We start from the raw sequence: 19,601 nt of genomic DNA on the forward strand, positions 1-19,601 counted from the left end.
ATTTGCTGACCTTCAGGACACCTGACCATCTGCTTGATTGAGAAAAAAATCTGTGGAATTCAATTCCAATTTACCAGGAATGCCACTACCTCCAGATAAGAACATTGAAATTCTAACTTTTTTTTTATCAAACTCAGAATAAACTATAAGCTGTAAACCCCACACAATAGTATGCTTCTGTTTAATTCTTGGCAAGTTGAGGCCAAAGCGGTGGGTGAACGCTTGCTTCTTTAGCGTAGGCTGCATATCAAACATGCCGTAGGGCATGCTTGGTGTAGCAAACAAGACTAAAATCAAATTACAAGCCAATTCGAGGGCAAAGGTGAGATCGATGAACAGGGAATTGTGCACAGTCAACCGCCTGTGTGTACAGCATCTCTTATTGGACTCCTTCCTTCAAGCTACTTTTGTGATTTCTTTTAATCAACCACAACCGCTGCAACTCTGTAACGAATTAGACAGGGGAATGTAAAGAATGTACTGGTAGTATTTATGGTTATCTGGTACACGGAATAATGACCAAGCATTAGAATCAACCCCCAAGGTGAACTGTGTGTACAGCTGTGTTACTGATTGAACAAATGCAAATGATTTTCCAAAACATAAATATGTTCCAGCGTAAATCTATTATGAAATCCAAATTGGCAAACTGGTCTCAGGCACTGATCCATAGGGGGCTCTCTTTCATTGTATGGGCACAAACACTTTATATCCACACTTGACCTATTCACTGCAGCTACAGCACAAGAAGACACATTCAGGTAAGATTACAGTACTTTCATCAAATTGCACATTATAGAATACCAAAAAACATAATAAATAAAAACAGATGGAAATCATAATAATCATAATAACATATAACAATGAATGTTCCCTATTAAGGACCAAGAACCATCATGACTGGCAATCACATTCCAAGTTCATGGATAACTGCTCTTCATTTATATTTCAGCCCACAATCTGAGCCACATACATTTCAAGACTGTTATTATTACCATTATGATTACTTATTTGGCAGCCTCTTAGTGCGGGGAGCTTAAAAACTAGATATAATTACAGAATACATTATGCGGAAATTGAATTCAATTAATTAACTGATCCCTGTGCTACCTTAAAGCTTCTAATACAATCCTATTCATTTGCTCGTCCATTCAACTTTTTCTAAAATAAGTTTTCAAGATAAGAAGCATTGTTTTATTGATAAAAAAAACCCCCCAGAATATTATGAGACTCACACTACAAATGCTGCATGTAGATAATATATGTATTATAAGCTAATCCTCCTCAAATCCTGTCAATCTCGCTCAGGATCCCAGTCCCCTGCCCACTGGTGCAATGCAAATGCCCTGACTCCAGGACTGATAATCACCTGCTGAATTCCCTCAGCAGACTCAAGCCAAAAACAAGGAGCAACAAACAAGGATAGAGGGATTGTGCCGCTCCATTTCCAAGGTTGGCAGACAATTAGAGAGAAAGAGAAAACAATCAATAAACAAAACTGGCCTTAGTTATTTCTTGCATTATTTCAAGCATCCCAGGGTCAGGTGACATTGCATTAAAAAAAGAATACACAGACAAGCACGCAAAACTCTGAGAAATAAAATGACACACGCCGAGAATTCCTTTGCGGTCCCGACGAGCTGCATATTTTCATTTTTAAGAGCAAAATTAAGGTACCGCTAATTCGTATTCTACTGATCGTGCCGTTGTAAAAAGTGGTGAAGTCGCAGACACTTTCCTGCAGCACAATGCCGCATTGGCCACGTTGAGACTTGTCGGGAGGCATAATAGCCACAGCCTTCTCCACGCTTTGCTGGGGCCAGAGCAGCCATCATCTTTCATAAGATAAATGCGGGGAAAAAAGACCCGAATCACCACAACGTGACCAAATGAAGCAATGACAAAAGAAGAGAGGGCTCATTCATTACGGGCTGATTTCTTAACGCGGGGGCGATAAATCTCCCTGGCCGGGCATCCCGTCGCTTAACAAATGCGTCTGTTTTGGGATTCAACGGTGCCTGCGCGGCGCCTGAGGCTGTCTGTCAGAGCCGCGCGGCGCAGTTGGCGGCTGACGTGCCGTAGCCCTTACGTCACACCCCCATCGCGGCCTCTCATCTCATCAGCAGTTTTCGGCAGGCCGGGATCTGACACGGCCCGGGGGGTGGGGGCGGGGGGATACTGGCCGTACATCAAACCCTCTGAAGGAAGGAGCAGGTGGAGCAGGAAAAGCTGAACGCACCAATGTTGGTGGCTGGCCAGTTGTTGATTCTTTGGTACTCCTTTTTAGTACAAAGATGTACTACAGTCAAGGTAAAAGCACAGCTCCAAACCGGTGAAACAGAAAATAGAACAGAAACCGTGGCTCTTATGTGATCGTGACAGGTGGATTTTTTTTCTTTTCGGTGGAATAAAAATGTCCTCCTTTTCGTACATTTGGTGATATATTAAATATTATTCCAAGGTCTTCCAAACTGCTACACCTACCAGTTAAAGACATTCATCAGAAAGTTAATGTGCAGCATCAAAATTACTTCTGGCTTCTTTTATCATTCCAGCTGACCTGGATTTAAATTAAAACTATGTTGCTATGGAAACTCTGCAGATTAAAATGACATGAGAAAATGAAACAGACTTTGGAAATCCAAAAAGCTGAGAGCAACCAGAACTCCTCAGGTATTAGAGTGAATGTCCAATCAGTATGTAACATGACAAATTGATATTTATTCTCCTGCCAAGGTGGTATCCAGCAGTGTAACAGCTTAAGTCCTAAGGGGTTAATTCAGCATGATCTGTATTTTAAATGTCTTCATTTAAATATATCCCCCAAACATACCTCCATGTCCAAGACTGCAACAGAAAACACAAATGGATGACAAAGTCTCATTTTATCATTTCCTCCACTGTTAAAGGGATTCAAATCAAATGGTTAAAGCTTGTTTAAACCATCTTAAAGCAAGAAACATTTGCCACCTCACGCCCAGTTCAATTGCATGACGTCACAGAAGATGCAAATACCGGGATTGGGCAACAGTCAGAAGCCAAAGGTTATCTACATCAGTGCACTGACACCACACAAACAAATGCTCGACAGACGAGAAAAAAAAAAAAAACACCCATCATCCATTGGTCCATTACCCATCCAAACATTAGTCAAAGAGTTCAACTCAGAATGTGACAGCTTTTGTTTGTATCAGATATACATGTATACACAGCAGCATTTGATAACTATCTTTTGTGTTTGCAATCATTTTCTGTCAGACTAGACTTCTCACCAATCCTCTGGTGGTGTCTTTATATTCAGATTGACTTTGTTTCCAGCCCCTGCCAGCGCATTTAGCGGTGCTCAGCCAACTGAGTCTGGAGATTTACAGAGCTATGAACCAGCAGCATTCAGAGTAATGTGACAACACAGAATATAAATGATTGTGTTGCCACATCCCAGCTGGTAAACACGAGAATTGGACACAAACAGCAACAGACAAGCGATTTCATAAAACCGAAGGCAAACAGTAAGGCAATCAACATTTGCTATTGATAAACACGCTCTCAGCTCAACTTTGAAAATGAACTCGGCACGACTTGGCAGAGATTTTGAAACAGAGCCCTCAGAAAACCATGGGATGGTTTTTGCAACACCACAAATCCTCTCCTGGTCAGCAAAATGCATGATACAGGCAACATTACACAATGTCACATAAGTATATGCTACACCATTCCAGCTCCTTGAGTCATGAAGGTACAAAAGCAACAAAAAAAAAATCATGGAAAAGGAAGAAGTCTGTGGTAATCACACTAGCATCACAGTGCTAACATTACTGACGCAGTTAAACACACTGAAAGTCATGTCTTCTCCTGCACAGATCTTACCCATTATTTACATGCACTGTCTAGACACTGAGAGACAATGCAGAAATAAAGCTAAATCATACAGCAGGAAGTAACATTAAATAAAAAAAATACAAAAAACAAAATGTCTCAATACTTCTGATGATGGAAAACAATACTTAACATCAGAATGCAAGAGTCCAGCTCCTATTAACCTTTCAGTAATGTAACAATTTAAATGGTACCAGTTTTATACAGTGCCCTCATATTTATTCATACCTTGGACTAAATTGGAATGAAAACATGCTTTCAGCTGAATCTGACACTTTCCGCTGCAGTACTGTTTACTGAGAAATTTAATGCTATTGGAAGAGAGGCAACCTTGCCAGGAAGAGGATGCGTGTCTGTCTTGCCACCACGGGCTGTGAGACAAGAGATTTGGGAAGCAACCATAAATCAAAAGGCTACAGTTGGAAAAGTCCTAAATAAACTGGCATCGTCACGTTACAATGTGTCAAAAAAACATTCAAAGTTGCATGCATGAATGTTGCTTTCACGCCAAATTGCGCAGGAGAAGCCTATTTTTTAAGGCAAGCCACAGACAGAGGGGCCTTGAATTTGCTTCAGAATGTGCATCTGAATGAGAATTGGAAAAATATTGCACAGTCAAATAAAATGAAAATGTAGCTTTTTTCGGCCTGCTCAAAGACTTTATACTTTGTACAAAAAGGTGAAGCTTATATTGAGAAACAATCAATGCCCACTCTGAAGTATGGCAGGGGTTTCTTATCTCGGGGTTGTTTTTCATCTCTGGGTCCTGCAGCCCTCAAGATACAGTTACAAATACCTGGTATTCTTGGCCAGAAACCAGGTTGCCCCTGCCAAGAGGCTCCAATTAGGCTGAAAACAGGTATTCCTGCATGACAACCTGCAAAGTGCAAATCTACCAAAACTACAAAGGAATGATTAACTGAGCCCAGAATAAATGTAAGCTGATCACCTCAAGCCAAATTAACATGTTTAGTTCAAACTCAAGACAGCAGTTCAGAAGCAAAACCCATACGATGTGAAGGACCTACAGCCATCAGCCTTGGAGCAAACAGCATTGAAATACAGCTGCGGAAATGTCTGCTTCTAATAATAACACATCGGTATCACTTGGCCCAATCTAACAAGTTTTTTTTTTATGACCCTGTGTGAGAAATGCAGTAAACTTCAATACCGCTTGTAGTAATTTTGTTGTTGTTAAAATCTGACCTTTTTTCTGCTGCGTATAACTCACAATGTGAGGTCTCAACAAATATAACATGGATACCTGAGGTATCTGACAAAAGGAATCCCATCGTGAAGTGTACATGCATGTACATTCAGTTAAAGGGGAAACTGACGGAAAGTGAGTTTCTCTTTTTCATTTAGGACACTCTCCACTACATGAATCAGTGACATCTTAAGGGGTTGTGCTTAGGGCAAGTGAGCAAAAACGCAGTTTGTAATGCAGCCATACTGTAGGGGGTGGTGCAGGGGGTGGGGCTACCTGACAGTTTGTTGAGCTCAGTGAGGGTCTCTTGGTAGCTGCTGATCAACTGGCCATAATGAGCGATCACCTCCTTCCGCAGATTGTCCCAGTGAGGTGAGAGATCACCCAGGTCCTTCAGCTCCTGTATCCTGGGGATATTTGGTAGGACAGGAATTCAAGAGGAAGCAAGACAGAGAGAGAAACATTAATAACAACAATTACATCCATAAACTTTGTAAATATATGTGCAATGATAATTCACAATAAATTGCTAAATGGCAACATCGTTACACAGGTGCAATGGTGGATTACACCCCACCGGAGTCTGACAATCGGTGTAAAATGGAGCTTGAGCACAGCAGCAAATGCATTAAGGAGAGAGCTTGCAGAGCCATTAAAAGAAGCCTCAACAGAACACACATCACAATTACAAACTGGTCCAAACACTTCATCCAGTGTCATCCAGCTCATAATGCTGTATGGAAATGAAGCATAAGGTCCTCTCAGCGAGTGTACACTAAATGGGGAAAGCGTCACCCTGGATGCAGCATTCTGCAGAAGCACATTACAAATACAAAGACACCCATATAATGCATGCAGGGCACAATTTGGCCAGTATCCACTGATGATAAATATCCTAAAAGGGGCGCTCATATTCTGGATGCATATCAAATCAGGTCTCCAGGACATGCTGCATTTTAAAACACTGCAAACCCGTGGGCTAAGCCTGGAAAAGAACCACTGCGATGAGCAGGTAATGAAGCTCCCCAAGACTCAGGCATAACACATACCATGTCATACAATCCGCCCCACTGGAAACCAGTTTAATCACATAAAAAACTAAACTAAAGCATCATATCAGGCACAACAATATCAGACAACGCACCCAACACACAGAACAAACTACTGGCAGCAAGCCCTGGAAATAGATTGCACCTTTTATCGCGACGTTACTGTATAAAAATGGAAGGAGGTCCTGACAGATGGGCCAAACATTACTCTTGAGAGAGTCAAACACAGGCATTCCTAATACCGTGTAATCTTTGGGAATCACCCAAATGCAGATCTGGAAAGGGGAAATTACCAGATCTGTACAAAACTCCATTACCCTGGGTGGATGACTGGAAGTGTGCACTTCCGAATAGCAACATGCAGTCCCCGATTACAGTCTGAGAGACACACACTGTCGTTTAACAGTTGACTGTTCATTAAGCAGCGATAGGTGCACATTTATAATACTTCATTGGTCAATATATGGATGAAAAACAAACACCAAAGGTAGATGTATTATAAGTAACAGAAACACTTTCAAAAACATTTCCCCCCACACTTCTAACTGAAGGACCTTACTAAGACAAAGGAGACAAAAAGTATTTTTCCATTTAACACGTATACATCTTAATGATGTAAAAACAAACCCTCCTTTTCAACAAGAACAGCCAAAGTACCATAACACAGTTAATAAGCTTTTCACTTTGTCAAGTTCTGTGCACTAATGCTACTCAATACAACTGTGATCCAATTAAAAAACCTTTATTACTGCAGTAACTGAAGTTCATCTGTGGGGTCAAGTTCTCTGTGACTGTCTATGCGGTGCTCATTGTACGGAAGCCCGGAGCCGATAACGTATCTCACAGTGAGCCCGAATTCTCCCACACGTTAGCATCGGTCACAAGCCCGAGGTTTTTTTTTTTTTTATGCTACCAGTAATATATGTTTCTGTTAGCAGCAGTGTCGCCCGGGTACGCTGCTGTCTTTCATCCTGTCAGGCGCTGTCCATGGCCAGAAGGCACCCTGCTCAATATGCCTGCCATTAGTGTCAGGCAATCTGGGGAAGGCAGTAAAGAACGCAACCGCTCGCGGTGGGGGAGATGATGCCTGCACTGTTATTCAAAGTGCCCTGTTTGTATTAGAATGTCACATGATGGATTGATACCTGTGTGGCGGCCGGGACGTTCCAGTCAGATCTCAATCTTGTTATGGCACGACAATACAATGCAGTGTAATTTGATAACCTTGAAATATCGCGGTGCATATAAATCCCATTACTCTGGTTTACCATTACCCATAGTTTCATGTTAGGCCTGGAATTCAGTGGCTAAAAAAGATTATTGCTTTTTAAAAACGCACATTACTTCATGCGCATTCTTAATCAGTTTTACAATGAAGATATTTAAATATCTATCCAAACATCTGATTTATGAAATTTTATTTGTCAGCAGCCTTAATAATTTGATTTCTGTGTCCTCCAGTTAAGGTACACGCACCCTTGTGCTTCTTTCCTTTGATATGCCCATTCCAAAGATAAAGAAAGATTCAGCAAGATAATGAAGAGCTGTGGCTTATTTTTCATTATTTTTTTTTTCTGGCTGCTGAAAAGCAGAAAAGCAGATAGCATTTCGCCTCTTTACCTAGAGTGAGCTCATGAGCATAATGATAGCGCATCTACATTTTCACTAGGTTTTTTGCAAAGGTTAAGACTATTTTAATGTCTCGCTGTGTTTTTATGTCCTTTTAGTTTTTTTAAGTTTTACTTTTTTGAATATATTTTATTTACAGTCACTGAGGGACACCACGACTGGATTCTAAGGTGACAATATGATGACGGAGAAAATAAGCCAAGGACATAGATGATGTCTACGTCCTTGGCCTGTGCACCGCTTATAAACAAGCATGAGAGGGAAGTGCCCCTGATAGTGACTAGTTATTTTTGTTAGAGATTAGTGCCGAGCAGAATTGTGGCCTGCACTCACAGGATCGGCAGAATGGGGTCAAGTACTTTTCAAATAATTTGTTTAGCAATGCGCTTAATGTCAGGCAGGCACCACGCTCCCGGCGGAAGAGTGGTCACTCACGATAATCACTATGATCCATTCTGCTTTCCTCCGTCATCATCGCAGCAGAATCCCAGTGTATAATATCAGCGTTGGCACGGGGGTGGGGTGGGGGAGAGCCGGCATTTCCATATTCAGACGGCTGTTTAGCAAGAGATAGAAAGCGGTGACCTCAGGAGGGGGGGGGGGCAGGTCAGCGTTCTCTTATCTGTCCCTCATTATGACACTGTGATCCGCGCAGTGACACGATCAGCCGCAGCCACCCGGCACATCTGAGAAACAGAGAAAGGCCCTCTAATGATGGAGGCCAGGGAGAGACTGCGCCGGGAGAAGCATGTAATGAGAGCTGTTCAAGGGTCGACTCAATCCGGCTCGCATGAACTGAAAGAGCAGGAAGATAAAAATAAAAATAAAAAACAACCTCCATTTCCAAATCCAATGTCACTTCTACCACTTACTTCTCAACAGCTGAAGTCCACGCAGCAGGCCGCTGGGTTTTATAGCATGTAACTCGATAATCAACAAATACTGTATTGTGCTGACGGTAATCGTCTGTATTGTATTTTCATCGAAAACAATCCACGCTTGCCATTTATATTTTCTACAGTTTAATGTATGTCGTTTTGCTTCCTCCCAACGGCACACTTAGCTCATCTCTCGCATTTCCAGCGGATATTAAAGTCAGGCTGAGTTGATTTACTGCTACAGCTGTTTCTTGTTTTGGTTTCCCCCTGCATGGGCTCAGAATGCCCTCGACTGTTTCAGGCCCCCGGCTCCGTCGGGTGGGTACGGCGTAGCCCAGGCTGGCATGTTATCTTAATTAAGTCTTCACGCCATTTCCTCAAGGACTGACCAGTTGGGCTGGCACGAGCCTTCCTGGTTTGCACAAGCCTTAAGGACTACAGAGAAGACAGCATGCAAGAGACGGAGGGACACCGAGACGGAGACGGAGTGCAGAGAAAGAAATAAAGACACACAGGCTAACTTCAAAAAAAAAAAAAACTCAAAATGGAAAAAGAGAGGCTGCTGGAGACTGGGAGTGATACAGACAGACTGAAAAATACTGCTAAGAGCTGTGGGAGCAGTTTACTCTCTGGCTTCAGGAAATCTGAACTGATATCTGCCCTGACAGAATGGTAGTTCAGCTGCCCTGTTTGAAGACTGGCTCTCTGATGTGAGTATTGTCATGGTCAAGGAACTGAGTAAATGATAAAATGGAGAATTAAAGGACTCCTGAAAGTTTTATAACTGCCCTGTTATCGCCCACATTCACTTAAGCTGCTACACGCTGCAAAGTAAGAGACATTACAGCGCTAAACTGTGTTTCCTTCTTTCCCGTCCGCGGCTGGCACAGATGTAACACCTTTACTACTAAATAGTGTTTTCCAGAGTTGTGAACCTGCTCATTCCGTCAGCAAGGGGAGTCCATGATGCTGAACGCCTATTATGTGGCAGTACAGCTGAAATGAAGGCATTCTGACTGCATTCAAACTCCATTTCCTGCATGCCATCATTCTCTTCCACAGGGGCAAGGGACTTGTCTTTGGGAAAAAGGACCAAAGTCACAAAGCATGCTAGTGCTTTGGTTTCCATTTTATCAAGCACATGCTGCCTCATGCAACACTCTTCATTAACTGCAGAAAATTCTAGACTCAGAGTGTGAGAGAGATGAAAAAATAGCATTTGCTTACATGCATTAATTCAAGATAGTCATCAGAGAAATTGAAAACATGGCTTCCTGTCCATAAATACGCATAACTATGAAACAAAACAAACTAAGAAGCTCCTGCCTTGGGAAGTCTATACAGGGATTCTCATAAGAATTTATGTGGTCGAAGGTGTTACTGCAAACCACAGCAAATATCTAAGGCACAGTGGAATTGCACACATTTTCAAAGAAAACAATTATAAAGGTTTCTATTTTCTCCCTGAAGATCGGTGAGGCCTGACGAGAAGAATGCTGTCTTTTGATCTGCAGTCAATTGGATTCCTTCATATACCTGGTTTTGCCTGTGCCTTCACATGCCTGGTCTATCCAGTATCAGCAGGGGAAATGCTCATGATAAATTTCACCAAAGAAAGGGAAGAGGAAAAGACCTTATCAGCACTACATTCCTTCGACTTTCTCTCAGATTGATGTTCGAGGAAACTGAGGAAATGGCCGGATATCAATCAAATTATGAGCTCAGACACTGAAAAATGCAATAGGCGCACAGCTGAGTAGATGGAAAACATGTAGAGTTCAAACATGCCAATCAACATTAAAGGGAATGAAGGAAAAGACACATCACTATTAATCTCTAATACATTTGGGAATGAAAAATAAGCCTCCTATATTTTACACCCTAACAAGCACGCCAAGAGATTTCCGAGGCAAAGCAACTACACTGCTGTTGGCTTTCTCAGAACTGAACGGAGGTAAAATCTCACAGAGAAGGCACAGACTGGGTAAAACCCTGAGTAACGCACCTCCCTCTTTCCAAAAGTGATGTCATATCCTGGCGTCGTTTTCCTGTGCACACAAACAATGGTGTTTTCTTGTGTGCTGGGCTCCATGCTGTTGGAAGTGTGGATATGACCCTCCCTGATGCAGTGCTTGCCAGACGTGAGCGCCATATAACCACTCCAATTGCACCAAAAACACACAATCCCACATGCAGACATAGTGCTGCAGCTGGAATATTATAAAAGTACTGAGAGGAAGGCGTCTGACCTGGCGTACAGAGCAATTTGGAGGTGAAGCTGATGCCCACGAACTAAAATGGTTGTAGGCAGCTAATCAACAGAGCCAATCAATAGGTGCTGACACGATCCAGCGGATAAGAAAATGTTCTCTATGAAAAAAAGTTCTGCATGTAATACAGGATATAATAACTCAGATGCAGCTCCAAACTCAGTTGCTAAAAAAAGCCTTCCTGTCAAATTGAGAAGGCTGTTGTGTCGTAGGAGCTAAGAGCTGAGTGACAGCATAGGGTTGCCGAGGACAACAAGACCAGTGAGGCCTAATCAGGCCTGACAGATACACACCTGCCCAAGGATGGGGTCAGAAACCTACCGTCCAATCTACCAATCACAAAGCCCTTCAGCAAAGGGCCATGGAAGACCCCACATGATCAGGGGTGTGCTGTGATAATCACTTCATTATCAGCTCCGATGTATATGTGAGATTGTCCAGTGCTCCACAGTCTTATTTCTCTAAGAGGCACCTTTATACTGACAGATTTCAGTGGTCTGGAAAGATCGCAAAATCTATGGCTGCATTTTCTCACTGTGCGTTGACACTTTCAGCTGCCAAAATGGCCTCCAAGCCTATCTAAGAGGTACACCATGAGTTGAGAACGTTTGCAGTTTCCCCACATTTCCTTTGTCCTGCCCCCCAACAAACTCCTGCTTTCTCCTCCAAAGGCAACGGGATGACCTGGATCTCTCTCCAGGTCATCCCATTACTGTAAGCAACATATAGCTGGCGATAACGGCTCTCTGCTTGCGTGGGGTTCTTTCGAAGTGTTAAACAGATGTGAATAATTTCACACACACACCTCTAAGTATAGGCCGCATATATCCATTCGGGTCTGCCGAGCGACCCCAGAAAGCCTCGGCTCAGCTCTAATGATACCTTACCTCCGCATGTCCTCCTGTATGTAAAGTGTAATGAGTTGCTTGGGGATGCTGAAAGACAGAGTGCACTCGGCCATCTGTTCTCGCACCAGCATCCACTTGCAGTCCACAGTCTGGAATCTGTAAACTTTACAGACGGGGTTCTTGAACACTGCAAGACACAGACACAGCGACTGTTGGTTGGAGAGGGCAGCCGGGCAAACATTGCGGGGGTGTTTTTACGGCGAGGCCTGTAAGCGCTGATATCCACGACGCTGTTTCAGAAGTGACAAATACATAACATGTAAATTCAGCATGTCACCTGTTTTTGTATAAGCTGTTTGGGAATTATACTAAGCGGCATTTAGAGATATTACAAAATGCATATGCTGCAAACTGAATGGAAATGAACCCGTTTGCAGTCCAGAGATAGACATTACTCTCCGGGTGAGTACTGTGGGGTTTTTTTGATAGATCCAATTTCAGTTCAGTCTGCACCGTGCTATTCATTTATCACATTCTTAGCTTACATTTAGGCACACGATACAGTAAATTTAAGAGGCAGTGTATTTTCAAAATGGCACTTATAACCTACAGTATGTCTTGTTTTGAAAATGAAGGCATTGAGTAGGAAACACCATGCTGCTATTGGTTTAAATGCATAATTTAAATTGTTTATGATAATTCAGCATAACTTCACTCCGTTTATTTCAAACTTTCTTGCGTTTCTTGGGTTATTAAAATACGGAGCTATTAACATACTTTCAAATTCAGCATACCACAATTTTGAAAGTGGCTAGAAAACATCAATTGAGCAGGACTGAAAACAGCGTTAATGCTCTTATCAGTGTGCAGGCAGTGGAGTGAAGAGACGTGAGGAGGGGGGGGGGTGGGGGAGGGGGGTGAGAGGCTCCTAAGCTGTTAAACTCCAATACGGCTTCTGCCTCTTTTCTTCCCCACAATTCACAAGAAGCAACTTCTTTAATGAATAACTGGGCCAAGCTTCAAATTTGCAGCAAGAGCAGTCAAAAATATAATAACACCAATAAAGCCCCAGCCAAATCAGTGTGACCAGGCACTTCTTCCTTCCTGGCGAATTACCTCCCAGTACCTTGATTCTGCAAAACTCATCCCCAGTGCTGGGTGATTATATGAGCACTGCCATTTCCCAAAAGCAAATCCAAAATGAACCTGAACAATGAAGCTTTAAAATAGGCTTCAAACTCAAATTTCAGACTGTACACAGCAATTTTTCTTTCTTTCATGACAAGCTGATCTATTTTATTAAAAAAACATGCACAAGGTTTCCTCGCATACAGTTTTTCATATCTCATCTCAATTTCCCTATGAGGATTTTAATTCCTGATGTAATGTTACCATGTATTGTTATTGACATTGTTTGAGCAACATGATGCTATTCCTATATTCAGAATTAAAGTAAAAATGTGAATATCTAGGAAACTATACACCTCATCTTGCTATGTCAGCATTTTAAATATGTCTACTAAGTGGCAAATTCCTCAAAGTAATCATTTCAGGATGTGATCAGGACATTTCAGGATGAGTGAGGATGTCACTAGCTTTCATTACTGCAAATTCACCCACTTGCGATTTGATTTTTCAGATATTGGTCTCAAAACTGGTCTCACCAAATAAAACTGGTTTTAATTGGTGGGAAATAATAAGAACCCAGTCCAATATATGCTCTGCTAAACGGTTCCTTATTCTGCCAAGCCGTGACATATAATCTATTGAAAACTGCAGTCACATTCATTTGAGTGTGCAATTAGGGGTGCAGTGGGTGACCTCAAACCTTTGCCAGCTTAAAACAAAAGCAAGTTACATCCCATATTCTCTGTACTCTTATAAAGGATCTCATCTGAAAATAGAGTTGGGGGCTCAGAGTTTTTATTAGGCCCAAAATGAAGTCAATCTTGAACTGTCAACAGTACCATGTCTGGATAGAGGTATACTTCACTAAAATATATTGGCATTTTATTTCTTATTTACCAAAATATCACAATATCTCACAAGGCCTCACAATATTGTGTAACACATAAAGGGTAGAAATAATTAGAAAACTACAAAATAAACACCAATTCACTGCTTCTGGAAAAAAAACAAAATTCCATTCCATAGGTACAGTAAGTGCTTTTCTGGATACCAATGTGAAAAAGGCCAGCCATTCTACAAAAAGGAATATGAAAGAGCTATGACCTTCATGGCTTTCTCCTTTGGCATTCTTTCTTCAGACTGAGTGGTTCATGGGTGAAGCGCTCCCGTTCACAGTCTCTAATGGGTTTTGCAAACTGACTTGGCACGACTGGCACGGCTGAGGCCTGCCACTGACTAAACTGGCGCGTGGCTAGCTGAGACAGATGCCGGAGTTACGACTGACTGGGGGTGACCGGCACCCCCCAAGGGTGAGCAATGCACTGCTGCCTCTATCCTCAGTGTATGTCCTACTTAAAGATCACAGAAACCAGTGGAGTGCATGAACGACTGAGAAGAGCCACTTACAATAACACAGGAAAAAAAAACACATAATGGTATTTTGTTGTTTGGATTTCCTTGAGGCAAATCAAAACTCTTGCATCAATAACACTTCTCTTTGAATCCAGCAGTACAGCCTAATTTAAACAAGCTTTCAGAGCCAACTGACAATTTTGAACAGCTACCATACATGTCTGTATGAACATGTACTTATTCAAGGACGGATGCAACGTGTTTAGAAACAAAAGCAAAAAAAAAATTAATATCAAAGTTACAATCTGTTTGCATTGAGTTTGAAGGTCACACATCCCCACTGAGATAGTGCTAGTTTGTCCCTGGAATGTACCTCGAGTTGTTCTACGGGAAGATAAATCCTGCGGAAAAAAATGGACATCCTGTATAGCGCAATTATGAAATTGCAAGGGCCATTGACTCCATTGAGTGTGTGCCTGCTACATCCATCTAAACACATTTCCCAGGACTCATTTTGAAATATGAATTAACTTTTTTTTTTCCCAGAAAATTTCAAGCTCCAATTAGACATGCAAGCTAAATTGTATTTTTTTTTTTTTGCAAATGTTTGACCATTTGTCACACAACACCCCCTTGTACCCTTGAAAGAGTTCTGCATCCGCACTGTAAATCAATGAGGTTTTAGAAAAAAGTAAATTACAGTACCTGATATGTTATACATATATATCACAATATAATATAGTACAAGAATTACTGTATTACATATAATGTACAAAATACTGTATTTATTATACAGTATATGCAGCTAATGGGTTAAAATATTATCAAAAGGTGAAGGTTTTAAACAAAATGATTTCCTTTTGAAACCTTTATTAGTTTAGTCTAATGAATAACCACAAAATTACAGGGGGCAAACAGACAATCAGAGAAGAACTCACCAGCGTTCATGAGAGGACTTTTGTCTTTGTCATTAGTGGTTCCATGTAATGACTCACAGACCAGAGTGCACTGCATGGAGAGAACCAGAGTTTGCATTTGTACATTGCACATCTCCATAGCACACATACTGAAAATAAATAGTATGTTAAATATGTTAAAAACATATAATAGCTTCACAGGTTACTGAGGAAAATACTGATCATGGTTTATATTTTATGAAAATCCTTTAACATTGTCAGGAAATCTTGGTATCAGCAGTGTATTGGGTACCATGTGTAGAATGACATTCTACCATGTGTAGAATGACTGTTAGCTCCTTTGAAGTGCAGCTTTTGGGTGTGACAGTGAAGCTTCTTTGACAGACTGCACAGTTCTTGTCTACTGAGCTACATGAAGTCTGACATGGCAAACCATCTAAGCAACATTGGGCACACAGACTCAATTAATAATTGCTCACACGAACGTTACTTTAAATACATAATATCGAATCCTATGACGCGAAACCTGAAACAGAATCCCCCATTCATGTTTGGTAGAATCATCGCATCAATCTCTGGTTTGGAAAAATTATACATCTTGACCCAATTTCACCTAATGTAAAACGGAATTAAATATTAGTCTGAAAGAAGAAAGGCAGCCTCACTCACTTAAAGTGGAAACTACAAAGGGTTCTGACAGCCACCTTGTTAAATATGTATACAAACCTTTCATTTCACTGCCGTAAAGTATCTCCAACAATGTTCTCCTTCTGTTTTAATTTCTGGATCACATCAGGATAAAACTTTTTTGCATTAAACTCGGTAATGTTCTGCACCTGCTTCTCTTTCATTCCCAATAAAGTGAGGAACTTCCCTGTTTATTTTTTGCTTAATTGCAATGAATCACTCCCCCCCCAAAACGCATACGCACACTCACATACACACAAACACACAGGCAGGTAATGACTTCCATGTTTTCGTTCAGCTGATGGCAGAGCAGTAAATGAACCTCTGCAGACTTGCTGCGCATCTTATGTAAAACTACTTAATTTGCTGTCTGTTTCACGGTGCAGTTAATCACCGAGACACGCTGTAAGACATGACACATGAGTTATCACCGTAATTTGGGCAAATTCCTCCTGACATGCAGGGCTTGCAGGCAGCCAAATGCAATGCGGTCGGAGCACATGTGTGCAGAGCCCCGGTGCAGTCACCCGTGGAAACGCTACGGTAAACTATAAATACTGTATGGGCTGAGACAGAGAGTGAACCAAGGGATAGCTGCTACTGCAGGAGCGGCAGTACACAGCACATTGCACACTATTGCTGAAATTAAGTAAATTAAGATTTTTAAACGTCCAGAAAGCAACACACCTGCACATAGGCACGCGTATATGTGCCGCACACATGCACACATGCTTACACACACACACACGCACACACACACAAACACACAACAAACACACACACACACACACACACACACACACACACACACACACACAGCACAGCACAGAGCACACAGCACACATACATACACACACAGGTGCCGAGGGCTGCTGTCAGAGGCTGATGAATCTCATTTGGCTACTTGACTAATGACATCTCAAAGCCCCGCAGTATTAGCCGTACACCAGGCATCTGGAGGAGCCAATCACTTGTCATTTAATTTGCGCAGTTTAGTGGCTGAGATCCTACCTTCTGTCCCCGCGCATCTGCCGCGATGTGGTCCACCTCTCCGTCCTCTATCTCCCCCATCTTCAGACGGCTGACCACTACTGCCCCCACTGTGTTGGTACCATCTGATGTTCTGGAGGAAGGAGAGATAGGGGTGGGTTGGGTTAGGAGCAGCAGTTGGGGGAAACACCGGAATAAAATGGCATGTCGAGACTGAAAGGACTTCACATTCTTCACATTAGTCTTGATCACTTTTTAATCACTGTCAGAGATTGGGAGGTGATGATAAATCTGTGCCAATAAATCAGACTTTTGAAATGAAGAAAAATGACCCCCCTGCATCGAGCAAACGCTTCCAATAATTGGAACCGATCTCCAGATTGTTGCCTCTTCCCCAAGTTGGGCTTTATAATTAGTGAGTACTGGGGATTGGACATAGAGGCTCAAGATGGACCAGCTCAGAGGAGGAGGGGGCGGAGCTGTACTTCTGTGAAGGTAGAACTGTGGAGACCGTCCCTTCACTGAGGAGGAATGAGGCTGACACAGAATGATGAAGTGGCCTGGACTATGTTATGATGGCCCCTGCAATTTCACTGACACTGCCAAGAACCCCAAGCGGAGCCACCCTCCTCGGTTGTGAGGGGAATCGTTTAACAAGGGCATTGTAGGCTACACTATGAGCTATCACAGTGCTTTGCTTCCTTCAATAATAAAGTCTGCCACTTAAATGGACTTTGTCTTCTTCTAATCTGTATGAGGGGCAGTGTTTGAGAACACCACGCCCTGCCTGAAACCACAGTGATGATCATTGTTGTTTCTCTCTCTCTTTCTCTCCTTCTCTCTCTCTCTCTCTCTAGTATATAAAAATCAGAGCCTCAATGGGAGATATAAAGTTGGCAGTCAGGTTTAATTTTCTTGAAGACTGTCCACAAAATTAGATATGTCCGGTGCAGGTTTATATTCTGCTGATCAGTGAGGCAGAAAACTTGGCTTCCTGCAGATAATAGGGTGAAGTTTTGCGAGTGACCTCAAATTAACTTTGAAGTCTGCAGAGTGAGTAAAGGACAGCGCCTGCCACACTCTACGCTGTCAGCGTTGGTATCAGAGTGCTCCAGCAGATTGCTGTCCTCTGAGCATATCCTGAATACCTCCAATAGCCCTTAGTTCTATTTAAAACAGTCCTCAAGCAAGGAACATTGTTTACATGAGAAAAAACTACATTAACTTCACATAACAGTTAATTAAGATCACTTCAGAGAGCATGCATACTGTAAATGTCTAATTGCTTCATGATGACTTGTGTTTGTTTTGTGAAAAATATGAAATCAAAACTGTTTATTCACTACTGAGACAGGTTTCACCAGCAAAAGCATGACTTTGAGACTTTAAGACATTTGTTTTTGAGTCTGAAAAGAGATTCCAAGCTTGGAGGATTTTGATGCTTACCTTTGAAATACGCCTGACCTTTAAACATGCCATCCAAATATAAATTGATCTGTTTTCCTGTAGATAAACCCAGTAAGATCCGCTCTCACTGAAAGTGAGATTCTCTACCTCAAACGATTTACTGACGGCACAATGGCAGATTATTCGATTGCTTGTTTGTGTGGGGGGAAAAAAATCAAACAAAAATCTGGTCTGACGTACAAACAGGTCTTCAAAAAAACAAAAACCCAGAATTTATGTCCCCTTTTCTGCAAGCACAAGCAATGTTTGTAATCAAATCTTGGCAAATTAAATAAGGCAATTCATTAATCTGTGATAACCACAGAATGAAATAGGGATAGCTAAAGCTAGCAGAAATATCTGTCAAAACACTCCAAACCTAGATATTTCTCACAGAGTGAGGCAGTCAGCAGTGTCACAGCCGATCCCTACTAAAGCACACAAACTGCGGTGCTGGGGGGAAGTCTGCAAACAACACTGCAAGTAACTGCTTGTCACGGCCAGCCTGGTACCTGCACCGGGAGGAAGAACTGGAAAAACACAGAGCAAGTGTGGGCAAAGGCACACATAAATCTCTGCTCTGAAGCATGGCGCAGGAAGGTCCACGGAAAGGCAGGTTGTCGTCTCTTCTGTCTCTGATTACCTCTCCAAAGCTCTGCTATATTTAATGAAAACATTAAGAAATCTGACACCTGAGGGAAGAGGTTAAGTGTTTCTATTACGGAGGTTTTCCATCAGTAATTACACACAGGGAATCTACAGCGCTTTAGAATAATGCTGCCTACACTCACTACGCCTGCAAATCTGTCAAAGTGTCAGGTGCTCGCTGATGAAAAAAGTAATGTTAAAAGATGATATATGAAATGCGTGTATTATGTCCTATAATATGACAGGATATACATTAAATATAATTAAAATCATAAATATTCAAAGTATTATTTTTTCATACGTTAACTACATACATGGAGCATACGTTACGAAATTACATTCGGTACCCTGTTTAATTCTACATTTAATTCTGTAATTTCATACATAAAACATGAAGACAGATACGATTTGTATAAATTGTGCATATTAAATGTATGTTGAAGCATCAACCATATGTTTTTAAATTATTTTTTCTTTCTGTGTCGTATTTTAGCACCTGTTTTAAAACATGCGTAGGAGGAAATCTGCAACAATAAATGTCTTCTTTTTGACTTCTCTCCAGCACTTACTAGTTTGCTTTAAAGATTGCTTTGAATGCATGACCTCTATTAAGGTCTCCTATGAGGCCAGCTGGCTAGCAGTTGAAGCTATCAACGGCAATTTTATAACACACAT

At 41.7% G+C, this 19,601-nt stretch overlaps 1 protein-coding gene across 7 annotated transcripts in view; it reads right to left on the minus strand.

Moving 5' to 3' along the window:
• inpp4b (inositol polyphosphate-4-phosphatase type II B) overlaps nucleotides 1-19,601 on the minus strand; it is a 141,257-nt gene that overhangs the window by 36,913 nt on the left and 84,743 nt on the right. For all 7 annotated transcript variants that reach the window (XM_036551010.1, XM_036551008.1, XM_036551009.1 and 4 more), the window contains 4 exons: nucleotides 16,854-16,965; nucleotides 15,177-15,246; nucleotides 11,797-11,944; nucleotides 5,360-5,490 (listed from right to left, as the gene is read on the minus strand). In XM_036551010.1, coding sequence (XP_036406903.1) covers nucleotides 5,360-5,490; nucleotides 11,797-11,944; nucleotides 15,177-15,246; nucleotides 16,854-16,965 — 461 coding nt within the window. The remainder of the gene's footprint in view (nucleotides 1-5,359; nucleotides 5,491-11,796; nucleotides 11,945-15,176; nucleotides 15,247-16,853; nucleotides 16,966-19,601) is intronic.

This window comes from Megalops cyprinoides, chromosome 18 (genome assembly GCF_013368585.1).
Source record: "Megalops cyprinoides isolate fMegCyp1 chromosome 18, fMegCyp1.pri, whole genome shotgun sequence".
Classification (NCBI taxonomy): Eukaryota; Metazoa; Chordata; class Actinopteri; order Elopiformes; family Megalopidae; genus Megalops; species Megalops cyprinoides.